At 36.7% G+C, this 26230-nt stretch overlaps 1 protein-coding gene across 4 annotated transcripts in view; it reads left to right on the top strand.

Annotated features, from left to right (window-relative positions):
• FGD5 (FYVE, RhoGEF and PH domain containing 5) overlaps nucleotides 1–26230 on the top strand; it is a 147045-nt gene that overhangs the window by 65714 nt on the left and 55101 nt on the right. For all 4 annotated transcript variants that reach the window (XM_026722998.2, XM_026722990.2, XM_026722985.2 and 1 more), the window contains exons 4-5: nucleotides 20314–20372; nucleotides 20478–20508. In XM_026722998.2, coding sequence (XP_026578783.1) covers nucleotides 20314–20372; nucleotides 20478–20508 — 90 coding nt within the window. The remainder of the gene's footprint in view (nucleotides 1–20313; nucleotides 20373–20477; nucleotides 20509–26230) is intronic.

The raw sequence follows: 26230 nt of genomic DNA, 5'->3' as shown, positions 1-26230 counted from the left end.
AGGGTTAGGGTTAAGAAGAATTGGCAGACATAGTAAATTTAACTGCTGAAAATACTCCCAAGAATTTGGAAATGAGCTAATCTGAAAATAGTTTTGGGCTGGTTTAGTAATAAGTGTAATTTGTTGATTTCCTGGTTTAATTGTTGGACTTGTTCATGTATACCTTTTATCTACTAGATAAAAGTCAGCCTGAATACAGGAATGAAAGTAGCAACTAGTAGAAAAATATTTTCAATTTAGTCAGAAAATGTGATTTTTTTTAAAAAAAGTGCATTGATAATTTTTTATGCCTTCAAGGCAGCATTGAGTCCTGACAACTGCATGGACCAGTCCCTGCAGTTTTCTTGGCAGGATTTTGTAAATGATTTGCCATTGGCTCCATCATAGGGCTGAGAGTGGATGCTGGCCCCAAGTAATCCAACTGAATGGGACCTAGGTGGGAATAAAATTCAGAATCTCCCAGTGTTTTATATATATATGACAATCTCCCAGTTTTTAATCGGGTGCATAAACTACTCCATCACACTGACTAATTTATATTGTAAGCAATAAATGACTATTTGCTAAAATGTTTTGTTTTCATTATGCTGAATATTATAGTAGGTTTTCATTATGCAGAAATTCTGTCCTAACTGAATATATAATCTTACAAATCTTGAATAAATATCAGGTTGCTGGATTGTTCCTCAAATATTTAAAAAGGCTTTATAAGTTCCTTAAATAGTGACATGACAAACATGATTTCTTTTTCTCTTATCAACTCTTCTCCCAGACCCAATCTTCTTTAGGCAAACAATTATATTTTATATCTATCTTGTGAGTTTCTGTTTCATGAAAATCTTAGCAGGATTCTGGAACTCGTGCCAGTATATTTGTTGCTCTGGGACATACGTTAATAAGATCAACATAGCATCTGCGGTATTTACAACCCAATCAAATGTCAGACACCAGTAGATAGTGTTGTTCTGAAAAGTCACATATGCTTTGGCATTAAACGAACCATTTCTTACTAAGAATGCTGCTGTTAAGTTCATTTTAAAAAATGGGTAAATCCATTCCAAGCTATTAAGGAACACAAGCAGATTTGTGTAAGTAAGGCAGTTTGCAGCAGAGTCCAATTAATCCAGTTCCTCTGTCAACTGAATGTACTATTACCAATTTTAGTGTCTTTTCTACTTCTGTTGCTGCTCAGATTCCTTAAAACCAAAATCTGACTATTATATGTACTTTTCTGCATCTAGGGAAGGAGCACATTTAAAAACTAAGCTTATCTTTCATAGCTGAATTGTTGTATAAATATATCATGGAAAATAGTTTATTTTTAAAGAAAATATGGATTTCTTGCCTGCAAATCCCTTCCTCCTGTCTTAAATCAAAGGACAACCCAGTAAATATGGCCAAAGAGCTTTAACTACACTTAACCCAACACAATTAACTACACTTACCCAACACTTACTTGAAACACACACACTATTTGGAAGCACAGAGGTAGAACATTTCTGAATACAAATGGAGGACAAACTCTCAAAACTTGTGAGCATAATGTGAGTTATTTCAAATTTTAATTTATTGCAATATTCTCCAGTCAAAGAAAGAAGTACCCCCCCACCCCACTATTATGTAATGTTATTTAAATGGCAGCTTCCAGGAGGAGGAGGAGGAGGAGGAGGAGGAGGAGGAGGAGGAGGAGGAGGAGAAACAATATTAGAAAAAGCATTTACTTTCAGCGTGTTTCCCTCACCAGAAGTCACACTGATTTCTCCTTTTTCATTTTATTTAATGTATAATTCAGAAGCTAACACTGCATTAAAAATTCTGGCATATGGCATTGAGTTAGAGAACTCCCAGCTAAATATTTTTAAACCTCTATGATGCTCCTCAGAGAGTGAGGTGCCCTTCACTTAACTAAAATTTCACCTCTAGTTTACCTTGCTTCAATTACCTAAGGCATACTGGGACTAACTGTCACATGTGGGTCTCATGTATATATTTGTTTGGCTGTTCACCATGGAGGTGACCTTTACTTTCATGACAACAGAACTGCATCCTGGAAGAAAATGGCACATGGCAGATGTCGAAAGAAGACATTTCTTTTTCCTTAAATCTTCATTAAATTACAATTGTTGGTAAGGAGGATATTTTACATGCAGTATTTTACTTAGCATTCAGACATATCATCAAGGAAGCAAACAGTTGCACAGATGCAATATCACAAACCAGCAATCTCCTATGGGTACATCTTCAAGGGCATAAAAAAACCAATTTAGTAGGCAAAATCACTATATTATCCTCTATTCATCAGTCTGTCTTATTGTTTGGTGCTATGTATCAGATCTCTGTTTCTGCTTGATAGCTTGCTGTTAGTTCTTTATTCCCTTCATTGCTAAAACATTTGGATATACTTGTCATGTGGCTTGGAACATTTGTAAGCAATCATAGCCACAACATATAGTAGTGTGGCTAACACTCTGAATTTCTTTCTTGAAGTGGTAACAATACTGATGGCTTTCTGTAGCTATACTCTTATTATCTATGGTTTAAAATACCCATAAAGGCTGAACAAATAGAAACTCTGTTGCTGCAGTAAGACTTCAATTGTGGAGAAGGAAACGATTAACTGAGAAATTGATTCTTCCTCTCTTAACCATCATCTGTCCAATATATTTGTTCCTCCTTCTCCTTGCTTGGATGTGATGCATAATATCAGGCCATTCACGAGGCTCCATGTGGCTTCCTTAAAGCTACCAACAAATAAATGCTCTGTCTTACACATTGGCAGAAAAAAAAATCAGAAAATAAAATGCAAGCTGAATAGTCAAGACCTTGTTGAGGATCCAAACTCTGTCAAGGACCTTGGAGTACTCATCTCTAATGATCTAAGTGCTAGAGCCCACTGTAACTACATTGCCAAAAATGAGTTGTTAACCTAATTCTACATAGCTTTTTCTCTGGTAATATCACACTACTAACTAGAGCTACAAAACATTTGCTAGACCTATACTTGAATACAGCTCATCAGTCTGGAACCCACAGCATGTATCTGATATTAATGCAGTTGAGAAAGTCCAGAAATATTTCACAAGAAGAGTTTTCCACTCCTCTACCAATTGCAGAATACCTTATGCCACCAGACTTGAAACTCTAGACCTAGAAAACCTAGAACTATGCCACCTTTGGTCCAATCTAAATACAGTATATAAAATCATACATTGCAGTATCCTACCTGTCAATGAATACTTCAGCTTCGACCATAACAATACAAGAGCACACAATAGATTCAAACTCAAGGTTAACCACACCAAACTTGATTGCAGGAAATACAACTTCAACAACAGAGTGGTCAATGTCTGGAATACTCTACCTGACTCTGTGGTTTCTTCCCCAAACTCCCCAAACTTGAACCTTAGACTGTCTACTATTGACCTCATCCCTTTCCTAAGAGGCCTGTAGGGGGCGTGCATAAGCGCACCAGTCATGCCTACCATCCCTGTCCTATTATTTCTTTTTATTTTTCTTATATGTATCCATTTCATGTATTCATAACTATGTTTATACTTATACCTGTTATCTTGTAAGAGATTGACAAATCAAATAAATAAAGTAAATAAATTTTCAGAGTGGCTCACTCAGAGGGTAATGAAAGAAGTTGCCTCTTTGTGCCATATAGTTCATATTAGCTTATCTGCACAGCTTGTTCAGAAGTTGGAAGGTCCTGGATGCTCATGTTACTATAGCTTCTCTCAGTGACTGCAAGATACTTATGCTAGGGATTGGTTCTCACCCCTTAAAGTCTCCAATCATAGCTTTGGTGATAGTGATTGGTGCTACTTCTGAAGGCAGTTAAGAGTATCACATGTACCACATAAGCAGGGATGGGTTTCAAACGTTTTAGCAAAGGGTTCTCTGCCTGGTTGCTGGGTGGGCATGGCCTAGTTGGCCTCCTGCATCGTAGTGATGGGGGGCATTTTTGCCCTCCCCAGCCTCTGGAGGCTTTCCTTGAGCCTCCAGGAGGGCAAAAATGGCCTTACCAGGCTCCGAAGCCCCCTGGAAGCCAGAAATGGGCCCATTCCTGGCCTTCCCAAACTTCCAGGAGGCCTGTTTTTCACCCACACTGAGCCTTTGTGCATTCCCTGCACTCACCTGCATCCAAACTGTGCCACATGGGGACTCCTAGGAGAGGTGGGGTGGGCAGGGCGGGGCCAGCCAGGAGTGGGATTTGGGGGTTCTCCAGACTAAACAGAATCTTAGCTAGGGGCTCTCCCGAGCCCTTGCGTACCCTCATCAGCCCACCTCTGCACATAAGTATCTTTCCTGAAGCTGTGTATTTTCCCCTTAAGGTTTTCTATGCCATAATTCAAAAGAAAAGCACAAAACAAAAATATCCCCCTTTTTCCTTTGAGAAAAAAGTTTCACTTCTATTCTAACAATTTGGTTAGATGTCTATGGAGATTCTCAGTCATCCAGGTCCTGGTTGTCCCAAAGGTGCTTTTTCAAGAGTTAACTGGACTTATTTGTTTTTCTTTGAAGATGTTTTACTTCTTGTCCAAGAAGCTTTATCTGAAGAATCTTCTTGGATGAGAAACGAAACGAAAACGTCTTCAAAGAAAAACAAATAAGTCCAGTTGACTCTTGAAAAAGCACCTTTGGGACAATCTAGAATTGGGTCTTGATTTTCTACAGACCATATTTTTTTTAGTAGAGATTCCATGTTGAAGCAGACATGTTTGATTTTCAGATTTCCTAGTATGGAAATAGGATATATGAAGACTCTTGCTTTTATGATGAATTTTATGGATGGTTGAAATAAATTAATAGTCCTTGTCTGAAAAGTGACAGAACCTGTGAATAAACAAGCCCGACATGTGAAGATGCAGCAAGTCTTTGCAGTAAATATTAAACTGAATTAATGTGATACAAGCAACAATATTAATGTTTACTGTATAAATTAGAGGTTACAGATACTTAAAGATTATAATATAAATACTGAAATTACAATTTTATACATTGTGGAGAATCCTGTCTGCCACTTACTCTAGATGCAGAAATAAGAATAAAGTAACATTAGTTATTTTTAATTACTGCCTAGAGTTTTAGTGTAAAAATTAATGTAACCTTTGGAATAAGAAGCAGCATTCTCTTTTGTATATCTACTTTGCTTAATTATTCTTTAAAGGGAGCTCCATTGATGTTAAAATAAAAAATAAGGAAAGAAAAATATTAGCGTTTGTAATTCTTATATGATGTTCTACCATACTACAACTATCATCTCTAACTGGAAGAAATTTCTTTCCAAATTGAAGGATTCAGTGAAATCGATTCGGATTTTGGAACTTGTACTGAACTTTACATACTATTTAGACTCTGTAAAGATAGGATATATCTAGTAAATATAATTGTAAAACAATGAAAATTATTGCATTACACATTTTAAGAAAAGCTGCTGGAGTTCTAAAAATTCTGAGATTCACAATTAAAGCTTTAATTTGAGGAGCACTGTTTAAGGGTAGGATATTCATCTAGCATTGAGTATAAATTGCCTTATGCCAAATAAGTCTACTCAATTTGTTCCCATAATCTAGAACTGTTGTGCCATTTGAACATTTTGGACTAAGCCTTCCCAATGACTAAGGTATTGGAAATTACCTGCTCTATATCTAGCCATGTTGATTAGTGCTTTACTCTGTTTGGCAAAATGATTACCCGTCATTTGAAAAATAAAACAAGAGGACAAAACTGGGGATATAGTGAATTGAAACTGAAATTTCTGCATACAAAACATGAATGGAGAAATCTTCAGATTATGAGGGACCAATGCAATAGGTTCTAGGAATAAAGCCTGCTAGAGAATCAGAAATGCAGCTACTAGAAATAGCACTTAGATTTATATACCACTTCATAGTTCATTATAGCCCTCTCTAAGCATATTGCCCCCAATAATCTGGATCCTCATTTTATTGACCTTGGAAAGAGGGAGGGTAGAGTCAATCTTTTTTTAAAAAAGTTTTTATTTATTTTGACAACAAACATTGACAATTATAAACATAAAACATCAAATAAAACCATCTTTCCATTTTACAGTGTGTTGGTTGATACATATCTTTTGTTCATCAACAATCTTTCCCTTCTAAATTTAGATTAAAATTCATATTATATAAGTCAACTATTCATACAATATTTTATCATTATTAACTTCTTATTAGACTATAATTATAAATTCAATCATTATTTTCGAGCAAATCTCAACTTTTACAAAACCTAGTTCATTGTCTCATTCATTTCATTATACTCAGTTGTAACATATCGTTACATTGTCTTATCTTTACTATTATGTCATATTTATATTATAATGTATTTTATTTCCCTATTTTCTTATCGAGTCATTGATAAAATAAATCCCATATTTTATAATATTCTTTATCTTCTTGCTCTCTAATTTCTAATGTCAATTTACTCATTTCTGCACATTCCATTATTCTCTTAATCACCTCCTCTTCTAGCAGAATTTTTTCATTTTTCCAGTTTTTAGCAAATACAATTCTAGCTGCTGTTAAAACATTTATAATCAAATAAGAAAGATAGAGTCAATCTTGAGTGAGTAAGAATTGAACTGCTGGCAGTCAGCAGGATTAGCCTGCGATACTGCATTCTAACCACTGCACACCACGGTTCTACTAGTTAAAATAGACAATCCTGAGGTAAATGCTGAATTAATTTGCTTTGGTACTATAATATATGTATTCGGTTTGGCTAGCAAATGTTATGAATTAAAAATAGTTACTAGAACATAGAATCATAGGATCCTGGAGGTCTTCTAGTCCAATCCTCTGCCCAAGGTTCTCCTAAGTATAAATACTAGCAATGATTTATATAAAATATGTTTATGCATGATGGGTACTATGTGATGATCTCCAAAAATATTTGCATAGGCATTTTTCTAGGCAAAAGAGTTGTTTTTGATGAAGAGGTATTTAAGTTAACTCTGATTATAAATTATTTAATTCTTACTGTGTAGTGATTTTTAAAAAAAGACTTCACAAAAGGGCATTGTGTCACAAAATAATACAGTAGAACTTCTAGCAATTTCTGAGGTACTGAAAAATATAACCTGTCTTCTGTGATATGTTCCTTTTGAATACATGAAAAAACTGTAATTATGGGTCTTACAGACTGTCAGATAAAGAAATGCAACAATAACCTGCAGGTTGCCAAAGAAATGCAGTTTGTTTGATTCTCAAACCTTGGAAATTGCAATATACCGTAGGTATGACAACTGCCCTCCACCTCCTATTAGCAATGATAGGTTATTTGGACAAATATCTTACCTCATCTCCCCATATCTCTGTTGTATTTTCAAAGATAATCTATATTAATCCTTAAATATTGTATAATGTTATTGTTTATTACACATGTATTAAATGAGGCATACCCTAAATCAGGGGTGTAAAACTGGATTTCTTCAACGGCCAGATCAGCATTGTAGTTCTCCTCCATGGGCTGGCTGGGGCAGCAGGGGAGATGGAACAGACACCTCCTGCAGACCCTGACAGCCAAAATGGGGCGTGTGGCACCACGTGAGGTCCCCCACACCCCATTTTCAGCCTGCATGGCCTCCTGTAGCACTTTGCCAGCCAAAACAGGACATGGGAAGCCATGCACACCCTGTTTTGGCCAGCAGAGTGCTCCAGGAGGTTGTCACACCAAAAAGGGGTGCAGGGAGCTGTGCGAGGCCTCTCCTGCCCCATTTTGGCTGCCAGAGTCATAGCAGGCTGGTCCTGTACTATTTCCAGGCCAGCCCTGTGGATCAGATTTAAGCACCCCGCAGGCCAGATGTAGCCCATAGGCCTTGAATTTGGCATTCCTGTCCTAAATCATATCGCATTTGAATTTCCTGCACATGAAAAGGTAGCCATTGTGATAATTTGCCTATCATTTGTGTATACTAATTAAGTACAGATAGTCCTCAACTTATAATCGCTCATTTAGTGAACATTAGAGAACACAGAAAAACTGAGCTATGTCCATTTTTCACACATATGAGTCTGGTGGAATCCCCATGGTTGTGAACAAAATTCAGATGCTTGGCAACTCATATTTATGACAATTGCAATGTCCTGGAGTCATGTAATCACCTTTTGTTTCTTTCTAACAAGCAACAGCAATAGGAAAGTCAGATTCACTTAGCAACTGTGTTACTAACTTAACAACTGCAGTGATTCACTCAACATACTGTGGCAAGAAAGGTTGTAAAATGGAGCAAAGTTCACTTAATAACTGTCTCACTTAGAAACAAGAATTTTGGACTCATGGTCATAAGTCAAGGACTACCTATATATAAGATGACCAACTTTTTTACAATGAGAAAGAGGACAAAAAAAATTGAAGAAAAAAAACAAAGCCACTTGCACGTGGCGCACTCTCTCAAAACAATTCTCCTGTGTGGAGTGCATGTGTCTCATAATCGCATCTTGCCGCACTGTACTGAGCCTTGACGAAACATCAAGTCAAATTCAAATACGTCACATCACACACAACGGATCAGATCAGCATCAATCAAATACGGAGATTTACAGATTAGTCTTCAAATATCAGAAAGGAGGACATGTAAGAGGACACTTTTCGAGAGAGGACAGAATTTACAAAAGAAGGACTGTCCTCCCTAAAGGATGATGGTTGGTCACCTTACTATATAATGTATATTAATGTTCAATTGATTGATTTGCACTGAAGACTTGTGTTTTAAATTCAAACAAAAAACAATCCAATCTAAGGGGGAATGACCTAAAAGCTATTCCAGTATTCTGAAGACCATTTTCCCTCTATATAAATGAAATATGTACTTCATCGTAAGATCTTGAAATCTTTAATTCACCCAGAATTGCGAAAGACTCTACAACGGGACACTGCAGATGCCATATTTGTTTGGCTGGCTTTAAATTGGGAAGTGCTTTACAATGAAATGACCATGCACCAAATATTTAAAATATAAAACCTGAGAGAAGTATTCCATATTCCAGAATGCCTCCACTGCTAGTTGTTTTTTTTTTTTATTTCTGGGGGGAGGTGGGGGAACACCACCCTATATTTCAGAAATTAAGAAGACTTTGGTATAGAAGTGGTTTAACGTGCACAGATACTGTACTTGATATCTGAGTTATCACTGGGAGGGAGACATCAGTCCACTCCACCCTGGTGAGGTGCCAGAAAGCTGTGGCATGGGGGGAGGGGGGACGGGGTGGTGAATAATCACGGAATGCAGAATAGGCCTGTCTGCAAATAAAGGAAATAGCAGGCTAGGCCACAAAGATTTTGCAAAGAACCAAGCAACAACAGCCTCACTTTTGCAGCTTGTCAAATTGTCTTTACTGTTCCTTATCTTTCAATTGGGTGGGATTGGTTTCCAGGCTCCATTAATCATTCTGTTTTGCAAACCTTTGACCTTCATATAATGAAGCAAGTACAGAGTCTTTTTTTTTTTAAAAGACTTTAAACATATGTTATGTTTTTGCTGGAGGGAATGTCCTTCTAAGGAAAAGACAAAATTAGAAACTTTTTTCCCCCCAACAGAGATTTTGTGTAATTAATAAGATTCTCCCACCCCGGCAAATGATGTGGCCTATCCCTCCAAGATGGAGAAAAGAGACGGAATTTCCAGAATGCAGTTTTAACTTGGAAAAATATTGCTCATACGCTTTAGGAATTTCTTTGCCTCAGATTGATAGGCAGTTTGTTAGCAATATATGTTTTAAATGGGAACATTACAATGGCAAAACGGACAATACAGAATGCAGTAATTTTGAGAAGCAGAATAATTCTTTCTGGCTTTCCTTTATGATTACATTTTATCTCTTGCTTTGTACAGACTTGTTTGAGATGGGCAGCCATAACAATTGAATGAATGAATGAATGAATGAATGAATGAAGGAATAAATAAATAAATAAATAAATATTGGAGTCAGCGGTAAAGAAGTGTGAATCAAAGTAAATTCAATCAATATCATTTCTTTCTTTTGCAGGACAGATGTTAATAAACCATATAAAGATTTACTGATTTTTAGAGGTGGAAGGGGATTAGGCTTAGTTTTGAAACTGAAAAAGTCTCAAAAGCCAAAAATGGGTTCACTTAATGACCGTAGGGTTTGCTTAATGACTACAACAATCACTTTGCAACCATTGTGTTCACTACAAAAAAAAGTTTGTAAAATTAAGCCAGTCGTTTGATGAGCCATTTTATGACACTCATGATTTATGACCATAATTGATGGGCTCAATTATGGTCATAAGTCAAGGATACTTATAGTACAAGCAGTTATTCAACCCCCCATCTCTTTGCCCACCATGGGTTCTCCAGAGCCAGCATTACTGGTAGTCCTTGACTTACAACAGTTCATTTAGGGACCATTCAAAGTTACCAAATCACTGAAAAAGTGACATGACCATTTTTCACACTTACAATCATTGCAGCATCCCCATGCTCACATCATCAAAATTCAGACAGTTGGCAACTGACTCACACTTATGACAGTTTCAGTGTGCCGGGATCACATGATCACCTTTTGCGACCTTCTGAAAAGCAAAAACAATGGGTAAACCAGATCCACTTACCAACTACAATGATTCACTTAACAACTGCATCAAGAAAGGTCATGAAATGGGGCAAAACTCACTAAACTAATGTCTTACTTGACAACGTAAGTGCTGGGCTCAATTGTGGACATAAGTTGAGGACTTCCTATATATTTGTATTAGGCCACATCCAGTCAGAAAGTAGATGCAGGTGTACTTTTAAAAATGGTTTTGCTGCTTGGATCAGAATAGCAAATGTTCCATTCCAATTCAGGATCTAGCACAGGGCTAGCAAAGCTGGCTGGGGAATTCTGGGAGTTGAAGTCCGCCAGGCTTAAAGTTGCCAAGGTTGGAGACCCCTGATCTAGCACCTAGGGCACCTGAGCCAGAAAATTGTTTCTTGGCAGTAAAACTACAACAATAAAACTGTAAATCACCAACAGATTGCTGCCTTTTCATGACATTAATTCAGCTACCTGAAGCAATCACTTCACTCTTCTCTGAGCAAGAAGTTTATGGTTGGTGTTACTCATTTACTATATCAGAGCCAGAAGACTTTAAAGATATTAATTCTTTTCCGTAGGATTCAGCAACAATATATTGTTCCTAGAACAATAACTTCAAGCTAATATGTGCAATTCAGATTCTCAGTATGATTCTTATGTTAATGTCACAGGCTTTCATTATCATGATTTAGTAAGTCCCTAATGCAAGCTACAACCAAATCCTAGCACCAATCACTTTCAGGAGTGTCTGTATCCATGTATGTGTCAAGAAATTAATATAGCATCTTGACTGTGTAGCCCCATCTTTTTGTTGGCACATTGATGTCACATGCTTATACTTTGATTGTGTCATTTTGGCCACCATTTTGGATTTCTTGAACCTTCCACTGGGAATCCCTGGCTTTAGCAAGCAGGAGTGAATCCTTACGGTAGTAAGTTGGAGATCTCAAATTGCTTCTCCTAGAACTATCTAAAATCTTCAGAGCCCAGTTCGAATTCCTGCCCTAGGATAATATGATTATTTACCTTTTTGCCTTTCGAAGAGGAAAAAAAGAGCAAAAAGTAGAAATAATGAAATAATTGTTATAGTATCATCATCTGGTACTACCATCAAGACATGTAACCGTAGATATCAGATTTTCTTAGACCCTGTTGCTTGGCAGATAGCAATAGCACTTAGACTTATATACCGCTTCACAGTGCTTTCCAGTCCTCTCTAAGTGGTTTACAGAGTTAGCATATTGTCCCCAACAACAATCTTGGTCCTCATTTTACCAACCTCAGAAGGATGGAAGTCTGAGTCAACTTTGAGCCAGTGAGAATCAAACTGCCAAACTGCTGGCAGCAGTCAGTCAGCCAGCAGAAGTAGCCTGCAGTACTGCATTCTAACCACTGCGCCACCACAGCTCATAGATAGAACAATCTCCTAAGACAGGGGTCTGGAGCCATATGCAGCTCTTTCAGCCCTCTGCTGTGGCTCCCTGTCGGCTGACCTCAGCACTGGCTGGCCCCTCCCTCCCCTTCCCATCACTCCTCACCTAGCCTAAGAAGATAAGGATGATGGCGGGGGATGGAGACTCGTTCCATATTCCAGAGCAGGAGGTGACTGGGTGGGAGGTAGGGACTTTGAGTTGGCCATGCCCACCCAGTCACACAGGTTGTTAAATTATTGGCTCCCAGTGGTTTCTTTTCTGTGGGAAACAGGTCCAAATGGCTCTTTGACTGTTTAAGGTTGCAGACCCCTCTCCTAAGAGATAAAGAACAGTCAAATAAAATTTTTGTTTCTGTGTCTGTATCTCTATTGTCAGTTATACAAACAATATTGATTTTAAGCAAACCGACTAAAGAAGTTACATTTAATATAGCTTTATGCTGCCCAGAGTCTATTGGAGCTGGGAGGCTTATAAATTCAAATAAATAACAATATAAAAATAAGTAATAGATTTATTGTTTCTTTATTTAAAAGAAAAACAGTCTGAATGTTATTCTTGGAGCTCCCCAAGCCTGAAAAGGTAATTCCAGCTATTGGCGGTGGCAAGGGAGGTCAAAAAAGTCAATAAGGCCCATGGCAACTATGTGTCCAAAGTTCCAACCCTTTGTGGCAGACACAGCAATTCTGTCTTGTCCGTTGAAAGAAGACAGAAGAGGGAAACCAAATGATTCTCTAAGTACAGGTGCTAAAGCCCGTCAAGTATCTAAATGGCTAGTTGGGCTACAATATTCTGAATGCTGGCTTTCTATTTTGGGGGCATGAGTTCAAGGAGGTTATTTTATAACTAAAATACTAAACTGATAAGAACATATGCAACACTTTATCCCAGTTCTTGACTAATTAGGTAACCATTGTTGTTATGGCATTTCCTGTGGTTTGTAATTGTGACATGCATGTGGATGAAATTGGTTTTTTTTAAATAGTCTTTGTTCCCTCCAATAAATCTCTTATCCAATAAATCCAGTATTTTGACAAAGTATCTTTTCTAATATTGAGAACTGATATTCTACAGGCCTCTAGACTATTGTTTGGGGATTTTTTATTATATGTTTACATTTTTCAACGTAATTGTTGCAATGTACCATATTTTGAATTTCTTTTACAGATAGTTCTCGACTTATGACCACCATGGAGCCCAAAATTTCTGTTGCTGAGAGAGACACTTGTTAACTGACTTTAGCCCCATTTTATTATCAATCACAATTGTTAAGGAAATCACTGAAGTTGTTAAGTTAATAACACAGTTGCTAAATGAATCTGGCCTCCCCATTGAGTTTTTTTTTTGTCAGAAGGTCACAAAAGGGGATCACATCATACGGAGACATTGTACCCATCATAAATATGACTCAGTTGCCAAGCGTCTGATTACACGACCATGGGGATGTTGCAAAATTGTAAGTGTGAAAGACAGTCATAAGTCACTGTTTCAGTACTGTTGTAATTTTGAATGGTCACTAAATAAGCTATTGTAAGTCGAGGACTACCTGCATTTGTTTGTTTCATGTATTAGAGAGTGTTTGTGACTTAGGCATGAGGAAAAAAATATCCTGCATCCTGATTGTTAACAAAGTGTATTTGTGAAGGAAGAATGCAAAACATTTACTACAGGGCTATAGAGTATCTGGCAACGATTACTAAAATTAAGTGGCAGGTTCACGCTTTAGGACCGTGATAGTTGAAGAGTCTGTACCACCTACATCTCTCCTTTCCCAGAAAACTGTCTCTGGACACTGTCGTCATTCCTAGAGTTCATTTCCTGGTTAAACAAACAGCCATTAAACAACATAAGACGGGCAACGCCTAAAGACACTGTCTCAGAACTCCCTAGACAGGCCACGTGGTTCAGGGGTCCCAGTGTTTGACTTTTGCCTGAAGACAAATTAATCACTAATAGAATTACTAACTGTGACAAAGTGTATACAAGAAAAGAGAGTGAACCTTAGGCAGCATGAAATATGCTTCACTTCTTGGCAGCTGTAGGCCAAGCCCATCAATAGAGGACGTGCAGAGTGGCCAGTGTTTCTACCTCTTGCATTTTGTGGTGTTTTGGTATCACAGCTAATGAACTTCCTCTGTATCAATGTATATGTATATGTTATCTGTGTGCGTATATATTCTAATTTGGAAAGATTTAAACCATAATAATAGGTTAGTCCTATTGAAATGTTTGAGAGACTCTATTTTCTATTTAATACATGCTTCCTGACACCATATGGTAGGCACGACAACTTTTTCTTATTCAGGTTCATGGGAAAATTAAATTTCATAAGAGATCACAAAAAGCAAAATTATTTTGACTAACTGAAGCCACATTTTCTTCATGCAAACTTCTACTAATACATATTGTCAAAAACTCAGTGAACTCATTATTAAATCTGACATTTAATAATGATTCTTCAGATTTAAAAGTCAAAAGATATGTCAAATATATATATATATATATATATATATATATATATATATATATATATATATATATATATATATATGTATATATATATGTATATGTATATATATATATATATATATATATATATATATATATATATATATATATATATATATATATATATTTGTATTCTTAAGTTTTCGCGGGTTCTTACATGTATGGCATTCAGCTTTGTTCGGGTATTTTCCCACGTCATTGTAGTTGTGCTTTTAAAGTTGTAGCAACATTTCGGCAGAATCTCATCTGCCATCATCAGGCTTCTGTATAGTGTTCATCTGTGAGTCAGACTTTTACAGTGGTTTCAGATTTAAATTTGGGGCAGCCTATTGCTGTGCCAGAATGGTTTTTTCTTCATCCTGATTGGTTGGGAGTCTTGGACTGTGTTTATTGGTCTTGGTGTTTGCTGTGTTCTGCTTGATTGGTGTTTCTAATATCTTCTGTCTGTTTTGTGGCTCTTTTTGTATCTTGATTGGCTGGTAACATTGTGTTCCTTTATTGGAGGCCTTTAGTGCAACTTGGCTCCAGGTAAATGGACGGCTATCATTTGTTAGGAAGCTAGGTTTGATCTGGGTGCCTGGTTGGGGTGTGTTTGAGCTGGAGGTATCAGGGGGGATCTGTTTGTAGCCCAGGTGCTTGTCTGGCTAGTGGTGTGGAGATGTTTTTTTTTGTGAGTGCAGGCTTCCAAATGATTGACAGTCTGGTGGAATCATCTCTTCTATTCATGCTTTCTGGTCTTTTTTCAATCTCTATGGCTTCTCTGATGATTCTGTGGCTGGGGTTTTCTATAGTGGCTAGGGTTTGGTGCCATTGAAGTTGATGCTATGACCTGTGGCTTCCATGTGTTGGACTAGTGAGGAAGTGTGTTCCAGCTTTTTGACTACATTTTTGTGTTCATCCAGGCGGGTACTTATTCTTCTATTGGTCTGTCCAATGTATGTGGCCAGGCATGATGCACAGGGGACTTCGTATATGCCTTGGTTTTCCAGGTCAATTTTACCTTTGGGGTTTCTAAGGATGGCTGCTATTTTTCTGTCTGTTTTGAAGGCAGTCTTGACGTGATGTCTGGGAAAATACCTGAAAAAAACTGAATGCCATACATATAAGTACACGCGGAAACTTAAGAAATATATATATATATATATATATATATATATATATATATATATATATATATACACATACACACACACACACACACACACACACACACACACACACATATATATATATACACTCATATATATATATATATATGGATCTTTGGTTGTTCGGGTTTTCTCCCGCGTAAGATTGAAGTATCTAGGCAACGTTTCAATGAAGTCTCATTCATCATCTTCAGGCTTGTGTCTTTGGCTCTGTGCTTCTCAGAGTGATGTGAGCTTGCAGCTGCTTCTTCCTTTTAACTGCTAGTGGGGGTGTGACTTGATTGGATGGGGGCTTGGCTGTGTTCTGATTGGGTGGGGGTGTGTTCTCATTGGTAGGGGTTTGGCTGTGTTCTGATTGGTTGGGGGTTGGCCGTGTTCTGATTGGCTGGAAGCATGTTCTGTTCAGGTGGGGGCTTGGTTGTGCTCAGGTTAGTCATAGTTGCTGGGGGATTTGAGTTGGTGAGCTGTGATCTTGCTGTTTGGCTTCGAGTTCGTGGTCGTGCTGCATCTTCATGGTGGGTGTCGGTTTGCTTCATGTATGGCTCGGAGGGGTTTGAAGTGGGTAGTGATGCAGCTGCAGTGCAGCTTCTGGGTCCGTGGTCGTGTCATTCATTTATATATATATATATATATATATATATATATATATATATATATATATATATATACACATACACACATACATATATACATACATACATACATATATATATATAGTATTCAGCTTTGTTCGGGTATTTTCCCATGTCATTATAGTTGTGCTTTTAAAGTTGTAGCAACGTTTCGGCAGAATCTCATCTGCCATCATCAGGCTTCTGTATTGTGTTCGTCTGTGAGTCGGACTTTCACAGCCGTTTCTGTTTTAAATTTGGGGCTAGCCTACTGCTGTGCCAGAATGGTTTTTTCTTCATCCTGATTGGTTGGTTATATATATATTTGTCATTTACCTCTGATATAATTCTTTTACACTTCCATTGCTTAATAATTAAATATCATGGTAAAACATAATATAAACCATGGTTTGTTTAAAACCCTTAAGACATTTATTGTGATATGTATTTTATGGCTTATCAGGGACCATGGGATTGTACATAAAAATGTGCGATTGTTCAGACAAATTTATTTTTCTTTCTTCCTTCTTACAGAAAAGTAACATTTACATACAAGTAACTTGCTACATTTAAATTAACCATATTATTTTACTAGATTATTTATAAGTTTTTCATTGTCGAGATTTTCAGTGCTATGACTGCAGTTTGATCTTTGGGAATTAATTCTTAACATTCTTTGAAAGATAAAAACAAAAAGTGCTTAGATGGTTTATTGGTCTTTTATTATTTACTCTTAGTCATGCTTATAAGTATATGAAAACAGATGATCATCTAATTTTCATATGACAACATCAAAAAATAACTGACAAGTCTTTCACATTCTATAAACTGATAGGTTACAAAAGTATGACACAACAATAACTAAAATGATTTGCAAGGAAATGTCTAAAGATTAAGGTTAGGCTTAATAATTTAAATAAGTCATGCCTAAAGAACTGTGTTTTATGGTGGCCTGAATCTTCAGCTAATGAATAATATTGAGATGGTAATTCAATTGGGAAGAAAGTCTGTCAACATACTAGACTACTTGCCTTTACTGCCTTCTAATTTGTTTCTGAAACGAATTAAGTCTGATCAATAAAGTATGTCAAAACCTAAAAGAAGAACATCATCATCATCATCATCATCATCATCATCATCATCATCATCATCATAGCAGTTGTCTATCCACTATAGGATGAAGGGCTCTTCTTCATATTTTCAATTCATACAGTCCTGAACTTTTTCTTGCCGATTGGGCCCACAATACTTGCTGATGTTGTCGATCCATCTTGTTTTAGGTCTCTTTCATGGACACTTTTTATCAAGTGGGATCCATCCATTTTGTGACTGCCTTGGTCCACCTGCCATCAGTTCTTCTTGATATGAGACCAGCTGATTTCCATTTCAATTCTGTTACTTTCTTGATGATATTGTATACTTTTGTTTGTTGTCTAATCCACGTATGGGTCTTTCTATTTAGTCTTGTAATACCGAGCATGTATCTTTCCATAATTCTCTATATATTTCCGCTTATAACCAAAAGTCAATTTATTTATTCATTTTAATAATCCAATTTATACCGGCACCCATCTCATCAAAGGCAACTTAGTACTTTAGTTTCCTCTCAAATTGATATATAATTGATGACTATGAAAAAGAAAAGTAATTTTCCTCAGGTTTTCAATGCCCTCCTCTCATTCAAGAGAAGATTGCTTGGTGCCCATATCCTCACTGTTTTGACATCAAGTAAAAAGTTATTTCTTTTTTGCTCTCAATCTTTTAATACCCGCAGTATTTCCATTTCTCGTTATAAGATGGCTTGCTCTTCTTCTGTGTTTAATATTCTTTCTATTGTATAGTATTTGCAGATTCCTCAGAAATGTATAAATTAGTTTAAAAGATGTTATAAAGAAACTAAAGAAGCAATTAAAACATTTTAGCTCACACAATAAGGAGATACAATCAAACATGAGTAAAAAAGGCAATAGAGTACAAAATAACAATAATAAAAATGGCAATAAAAGAATGTGAAATTCTAAAAACCCATTTTTCCCAATACCAGTAGAACAAAAAGGTCTACATTTTTTTGTTGGTTTCTTTGTTTTACCCACTATAACTGAGATAGCCTTGATTTGGAAGCAGTAATCTCACTTGTACAAACATCTTAACTGGGACACTATAAGATAATAACATAATATATGCTCACAATCAAAAAATATTCAGGAATATGGTAATACCAAAAAAGATCTTGCGTCCCTCTGTCAATCAAGGAATTCCAAAGAGGTGAGGGCAAACAGATCCTTTCAAAGCCAGCAAATATGCAGCACTCTCTTGGTTAAGTCTGCATTAAAGTTTCATCTCATGGGGTTTTCTGACTTGCTTATATAAGCTCTGAAACATAATTAAGTATACCTGTTTTTCACTGGCCTCATCTCACTTGAGTTTATCAAGGGCAAAGAGGGTGAAATCATCAAGGTTAAGAAATATCAACATGTAAAGATTTTTTGACAGATGATGGGATAGATCATCCTATTCTACAAAGGTAGAGGACAGGGCAAAACAAAGGATAACACACATATAGTATAAACCTGCTGTGACTAAAATAAATGGTGGCTTAGTTTCATATTATGTACTCAAGTATTACATGGGAATACAGGTAATGCTTGACTTTATGATCACAATTGAGCCCAAAATTTCTGTTGCTAAATGAGACAGTTGTTAAGTGAATTTTGCCTCATTTCACCAGCTTTCTTGTGACAGTTGTTAAGTGCAGTTGCTAAGCTTAACACAGTTGTTAACACAGTTGTTAAGTGAATCTGGCTTCCCCATTGACTTTGTTTTTTGGAAGGTCACAAAAGATCATTACATGACCCTGGGATACTGCAACCATCATAAGTATGAATCATAAATATGGGGGTGGGGGAGTAGGAGGGTCCAGAAAAGGAGAGAACCCCCCCCCCAAAAAAATATTAAGTATGGGTACAAATCTAAGCCCTCCCCACTTTTAATACCTTGTTGCACTTACCACCTTAATTTTTCTTTAATCTCCATTCCATGAATGCCCCAGTTATAAAACTTCCATGATAAAAATAATAATAATGAAGCAATTAGAAAAAACTATAAGATTTAAAAACATAAAATAAAAATCCTAGCAGCAACTAAACAAAAACTTTAAAAAAAAGAATTAGGATCAATTAATAACCAAAGTCTCTCTTAAGTAATTTTATTTTGAATCATTTTCTAAAACCTAATAATGTAAGAGGTTACAATGCTGGTGCTACACTAAAAAATGGATCTCTCTTTTCCTCACTTCATGGCCATGGGGAACAGTTAGCAGACTCTCTTGGGAGCTCTGTCTCTATGAGGTTAAAGAAAATGACACCAAAGTTGGTAAGAGGCCCTCTCTGAAGAAGTCATTGCATAGATGTGATGCCCCCCCACAAAAAAACTGCTTTTCTTAGGCCACCATAAACCTTACTTTACAGGTAGTGCTCAATTTACATTTAGTGACCATTCGAAGTTACAGCATCACTGAAAAAAGCAACTTATGACCGTTTTCCACACTTACAACCGCTGTGGTGTCCCCATGATCATGTGATTTATATTCAGATGCTTGAAAACTGACTCACATTTATGACGGTTGCAGTGTCCCAGACTCATATGATTGCCTTTTGTGACCTTCTGACAAGCAAAGCCCAGGAGGGACCCAGATTCACTTAACAAATGTGTTACTAATTTAACAGCTGTAGTGATTCACTTAACAAACATGGCAAGAAAAGCTGTAAAATGGGGCAAAAGTCACTTAGCAAATATCTCACTTAACAACATAAATTTTGGGCTCAGTTGTGATCATAATTTGAGGACTACCCATATTTGATGAGTGGCCCTGGAAAAGATCTCAGGAAAACATGTCAGAATTCAGTGTGGTAAACTTGTGTTGTATTTTGGGTTTTATACTTGTGTACCACCTACAATTTTTAGTTGTATGAGACAACTATTGTGAATAATAATATAAGAATCCAAACTGTTTGCAGACCTTTACCCTCCTTTCCTTTGCTTTTCACAGAAAGAAGGGCAATCCAGAGCTCAACTTGTCGCCCAGGAACTTGTGTCATCAGAAAAAGTGTGAGTCAATCAGCTTTTAAAAATCCTTAGGAACTATGTAGTGGATTTGATTCATTCAGCTCTAGCTGGTTGGCCATTTAGTAAAATTGCATCTCTTTTTCACAGGTATGTGGAGATGCTCCGGCTGTTACATACGGTAAGTAAATCATTTTAATTGTTGAAAGCTAATTGCTGTCTTACTTAGTAATAATTTAGGAGACAGAAGAAGCACTGAGGAGACTGAGGTGAATTTGGTGAGGGGCAGGTTGTCATGAAAAAGAGCTTACTGTGGCGTTGCAATGAAATCTGTCTCAGGGTTGTGGGGGGAGGATGATTCTCTGGGTCTGCCAGAAATCTGGAATTTTGCATCTGTGCGAATTGTCGGCCAGACAACTTGCCAGGAATTTGTCTAAGAAAATGATTTTCTTGAAATACTTTATGGAGGGAGGGAGGGAAAAAAACTGGGGTGGTGATTATCATTGATTCAGAAAAATAACGTTGAAAAGAGCCATGTAATAGGGCAATCAATTATAAAAATTATGTTTTGGATGAGAAGAGAGAATATGTTGTTAGAGTTGTTTGCTTAGGCATTGGATGGTCTCTATTAATCACCTCTATAACTCAAATATGTGTTGTATACTTGAGAAAAACATCCAGCGGACATTTTAGACTATCAACTCTCACTTAGATGCAGGAATTTTGCTATTTATCCAGGAACCAATGTTCACTAGGAAATATGCTTCATTGATTTCAGTAAGATTTATTTCTGAAAAAAATATACCTAGGATTGCCATGAAAACCTAGAAAACAGAGGTCTTACAGCATGTTTCCCTGATGATAATTGATATAGCAGTCAGTTTTGTTAAATAAATACAAGAAAACTAAATATTAATATAAGAGAATATTTGTAGCTCTAGGAGTCCCTAAAGTTTAAAAACTAACAACTAATATTAAGTGAACTAATATTAACTGAACAAGGACAGATTTAACCTGGAAATAAGGAAAAACTTTCTGACAGCAAGAACAATCAACCAATGGAACAGCTTACCCTCAGGAGCGCCATCACTTGAGACTTTCAAGAAGAGATTGGACTGCCATTTGTCAGAAATGGTGTAGGGTCTCCCGCTTGGGGGTTGGACTAGATGACCTACAAGGTCCCTTTCAACTCCGATTAACTGTTATCTGTTAAGTAAAGAAAAAAAAGAATAAAGGAAAATAGAGAGAAAAGAAAAATGCGAAATGAAAAGATAGAAAGAAATAGAAAAAATAACTTTCAGTGTTCTCTGCAGGAAAAACAATTATTCTATGGTTACAAAAATATTTTCCCCATTGTTTAAATTTTTAAACCTACTCATCAGATGTACAAATCATGAGTTCATTTTTCTTTCTTTCATGACAAAAATATATAAGAGGTCTCCATTCAACAATAATGTTTAAGCAATGTCTTTGTTTAGTCAAGAAAGTCAGTTCAGCCATCTCCACAAATTCCATCTTCTTCATTAAATATTCTTCTAATGCCAAACCTTTTCACTTTTGAGCATTTAATAATCTTGCATTAATTTTCAGAGAGAGAGAGGGAGGGAGGGAGGGAGGGAGGGAGAATGAGTGTTAGTTGTCTGTCCATTAGTTCCAAAGAAAAGCTTCTGGTTTCAATTATACACTACTCCTTAAAATCTTCTGAATTATCGAATGTAAGTGTATGCAAACTGTTCTGACTTTGTTACACATCTGTCAAACATGATAAATGTCCTTTCATGGTGTTCACATTTCCAGTATAAATGTAAAGTATCTTTGTACATTCTAAACAATTTCTTTGATGACATATACCAACAGTACATCATTTTATAAAAATTATATTTATTTATAACGTAAATTTCAGTCCCATCAACTAAATATTTTTGCATTGTTCTATTTGTAAAATATATTATAGCCAAATTTTAGCCCATATTATGCAATCTTTCACTTGTTCTTCTGTCTCAAATTTCAACAAAAAATTACATGTTTTGGCAATAATATGTTCATCATTTGTCCATAATTCTGTCCATAATTTCAAACTCAATTTTACATTATTCAAAACCATTAAATCTTATAGGTACCTTAAAGTTTTGTTTCACACAGGTCTGCAAAACCACAGGTATTAAACAAAAACTTTATAATGGTGTTTCTAACATTTCCGTCTTTTATGCCAATACATTGTTGAGTGCTTTGTGCCAGGTTGCCACTTTAAAAATGTAAAGTATGACTAGTCTTTTTAAGGATCCTCAAGACATTTTTCATTCTTTCTTGTCAGCTACTTTTAGAATGGGTAGCTTGTGTCAAGATTAGACACAATAGTCTGCTTTTGTGACCTTGCAACTTGCAAAATAAATTGGTGTGTTGGAGGAGGGAAGGGGACAAACTTATTTCCCTTTCATTGTCATTCTTCCCTGCCAACATCACATTCTGGAAAGAAAAATACAGTTTTAAAAAGTTTTGCGTCTTCTGTTACATTGCAATAAAGAGAACAAAAGTGCACCACACCCTGATTTAAAAGAAGAAAATTATTATTTCCTTAAACTCTAAGGAACACCTTCTTCTGTCCATCACCCCTGTCCCTTACACACACAACTCACAGAGAAAGATTCTAGAACAGATCACCAGCATAACAGAAAAAGTTTGGCCTTTTAAGCAGACTTTAATAGTTTGATTGATTGCCAAAAAGATGACATTTACATACACCCACTCTGCTATTGAACTGGAAGACTGGAAACATTGTATGAGCTTAAACTTTATATCAGCTGGTGTGGCTCAAAAATTAAGTTAATAAATAGAGTTTGATGTTAATCTAGAAATGTAGGTGCTGTTTACTTATTAGTTTACTTATTTCCAATTAGTAGCCCTTAAAAAGAACACTAGCGACCAGTTGTGTGTTTGGCAATAGGCAAACCTAGTTTCAAAAAGAGCATACTTAGAATAATGTCTAGGTATCATGCTCATTGGGGAACGACTGCAACATGAAGGACAGATTTGTCATGTGTACCATCATGAGCCACAGTGACACAGTGTTTAGAGTGCAGTACTACAGGCTACTTCTGCTGACTGCCAGCTGCCTGATATTTGGCAGTTCAAATCTCACCAGGCTCAAGGTTGACTCAGCCTTCCATCCTTCCGAGGTGGGTAAACTGAAGAGCCAAATTGTTGGGGGCAATAGGCTGACTCTGTAAACTGCTTAGAGAGGGCTGTAAAGCAGTATATATAAGTTATAAATGCTATTGCTATTGCTATTGCTATCATTGAAAGTACTGCAGAGAGAATTTGTACCATCACCTGAAATCAACTAATATAGGACTTTACTGTGAAGTCAATTGACACATTAAACTGCCAGGCTGCATCAGTGATTAAATAGGCCAAATGAAAATCTGAGGCTAGCTTAACAATTGCTTAACATCAGACACTTTATAGCTTAAGAAAGCTTAACATTAGACACTTTATAGGCATTATAAGTATGTTCACAGTCCAGTAAGCTTTTTCTTCTATGTACGGAGATTGATGTGCATCAAGGCACAGAATCCATGTATCTGATATAATTCCTATCAGAGCAGATTCTCATTCCAGTACAAATTAAATTAAGCATCATTTTTACACATGTCTACAGTAGTTCATTTTCCCTGGTGCTGGAGGAGAGAGAAACAGCATGTTTCAAAGTTAAATGTTACAAAGTGGCTCTTGCAATACACTTCCTGTTTCTAAAATGGATGGCTGAGAAACATTTCTAGTGGAGATCTTACAGTTTCTTTGTCAGATGAAAGGAAACTACACTATTGTTTTGCTGTCCTCTGGAATGTATCCATAGTACTAGCTTCATTGGATGTCCAAGAAAATAAATTGTTCCTGATTGCTTTACACCAACTGTGTATTTGTTTACAACTGTGCAGTTTTGCAGGCTCACAGCTCTTAATTGGGATGCAATTAATAAGATTCCCAGTAATAGTCTCCTTTATAAAGAGGGCACTATAATTACTTGTAGCTTTCTTGATCTTATGCAGGTGGAATATAGTTATAGGTGATTGCTGCAGGCAACCGAAATGACTTCCCCTGAGGATATAAATCACAGTAGGATATTCCATCTGTATATTCCACAGTATATTCTTGTGCTTGAGAGTGAGCAATGTGTTCCATAAGAATGGGCTGTTAATCTCTGATGTTTCATATCCTGCTTTGTTTAATCAGATTTTCTTGTCTTATAGTTTGGAAACACTTAATCTAAGTCTTCTAATTATATCTACTATTATTACATATAATACTGCATTTCATTAATTTAAGTTAACCAATAGTTATAGTTAACCAATCTAAGATCCACGTTTTCACTTTTGGGCTTGCCTACCTTGTATTTTAAAACAATTTTTCCAAATCATTCAGGGAGCCTTAAGACGGAAGGAAGGATTATTTGACAATAGAATTCTCTGATAGAACCATCAGCCTTCTGACATAAATAATATCCATCCAATTCTGCCCAAGCACACATTTAAGGGAGCAATTGCCAACCAATGTTCCTACTGGTGAGAGTGATAAAGGATGGCTGGAGAAAGGACAGCAGAAGATCCACTAATCACTGTACTGAAACTATTCCACATTAAATGAAACAAGGTTATGGGGTCAGTATAGTTGACCCCATCAGTATAGTTGACCCCTCAGTATAGTTTCTTCCTGGCTCAGGAACAGGAGGAAAGCATTTCTGTGGGGCCACGGCAGAGAGCTTTGGGTCCCAACCCAGGCTCTTCAATTTGTACAACATACAGTATATAGGTGCATCAAGTATGTGTATCAACAAGCAGACAATATCTTTTGGAAGCTATCCATATCCTCAACAACAGAGGTCAAACTCGCAATGACACATTGTCATCATGTAATGTATCACAACTTTTTTCCCCTTCGCTAAAATGGAGGTGGCCAGTGTGTCACACATCCGGCCTGCAGGCCACAAGTTTGACACCCCTGCTCTACAACAACTCACTAAACTTTAAGCCAAGTAATGTTCCTGAAACTCTGTTAATCTACTTCTCAGTTTATACATAGACTTATATATATTATTGCTAATTTGTCCTGTTGATTTAAATGACTGCATCATATGTATGTTATTTGAGGGACTTCCTGGTTACATCTACCCATCCCATCAGGTCCAGCAGAAAAGGTATCCTCCAGGTCTCCCCTGCAAAGGACTTCCGTCTGGCAGGATTCAGGAGATGTGTCATTTCTGTTGTAGTTCTGAAGCATTCTTGAAGTGAAACCCCTGAAGTGAGGTTAACTCCATCTCTGTTAGCCTTCCAGAAAGCATTGAAAAACATGATTCTTCCATCCACCCTGGGAATCCCATGGTGAGCCTGCAAAATATTTGATGAGGCTAAAGGACGGTTGTCCTTTCACCATCTTGGGGTTTATTTCTTTATGTTTTTATTTATTTATGTTGATATTTATGTCTGATAGTGCTAAATTATGGTTAACGAAAGGACAAATCTTTTCATCTCCTTAAGGCTATCTCAGAGCTATAGAATGAAAGATATTCACAATATAATGATAAATTCATATAATGATAAACCATTATTTTTATTGACTACATTCACATAGCATGGTAGGACAGAATCATTCAGAGCTCTAACACAATGGAACACAGGTATTCCTATTGGGTATATTCTGCTAAGAATGTCAGAGAATCTCCTTTTGCCATTTTTTTAAAATCAGGACAAGCTGGAGTTCTTAATGCAGTGGTTCTCAACCTTCTTAATGCTGCGACCCTTTAATACAGTTCCTCATGTTGTAATGACCCCCAACCATAAAATTATGGCTCGGTTCCTAAGACCATCGAAAATATGCATTTTCCGATGGTCTTAGGCGACCCCTGT

This window comes from Pseudonaja textilis, chromosome 2 (assembly GCF_049901715.1).
Source record: "Pseudonaja textilis isolate UNSWEBS1 chromosome 2, rPseTex1.2, whole genome shotgun sequence".
NCBI lineage: Eukaryota > Metazoa > Chordata > Lepidosauria > Squamata > Elapidae > Pseudonaja > Pseudonaja textilis.
The sequence above is the reverse complement of the archived record's forward strand: the minus strand, read 5'-3'. Positions and strand labels throughout refer to the sequence as shown.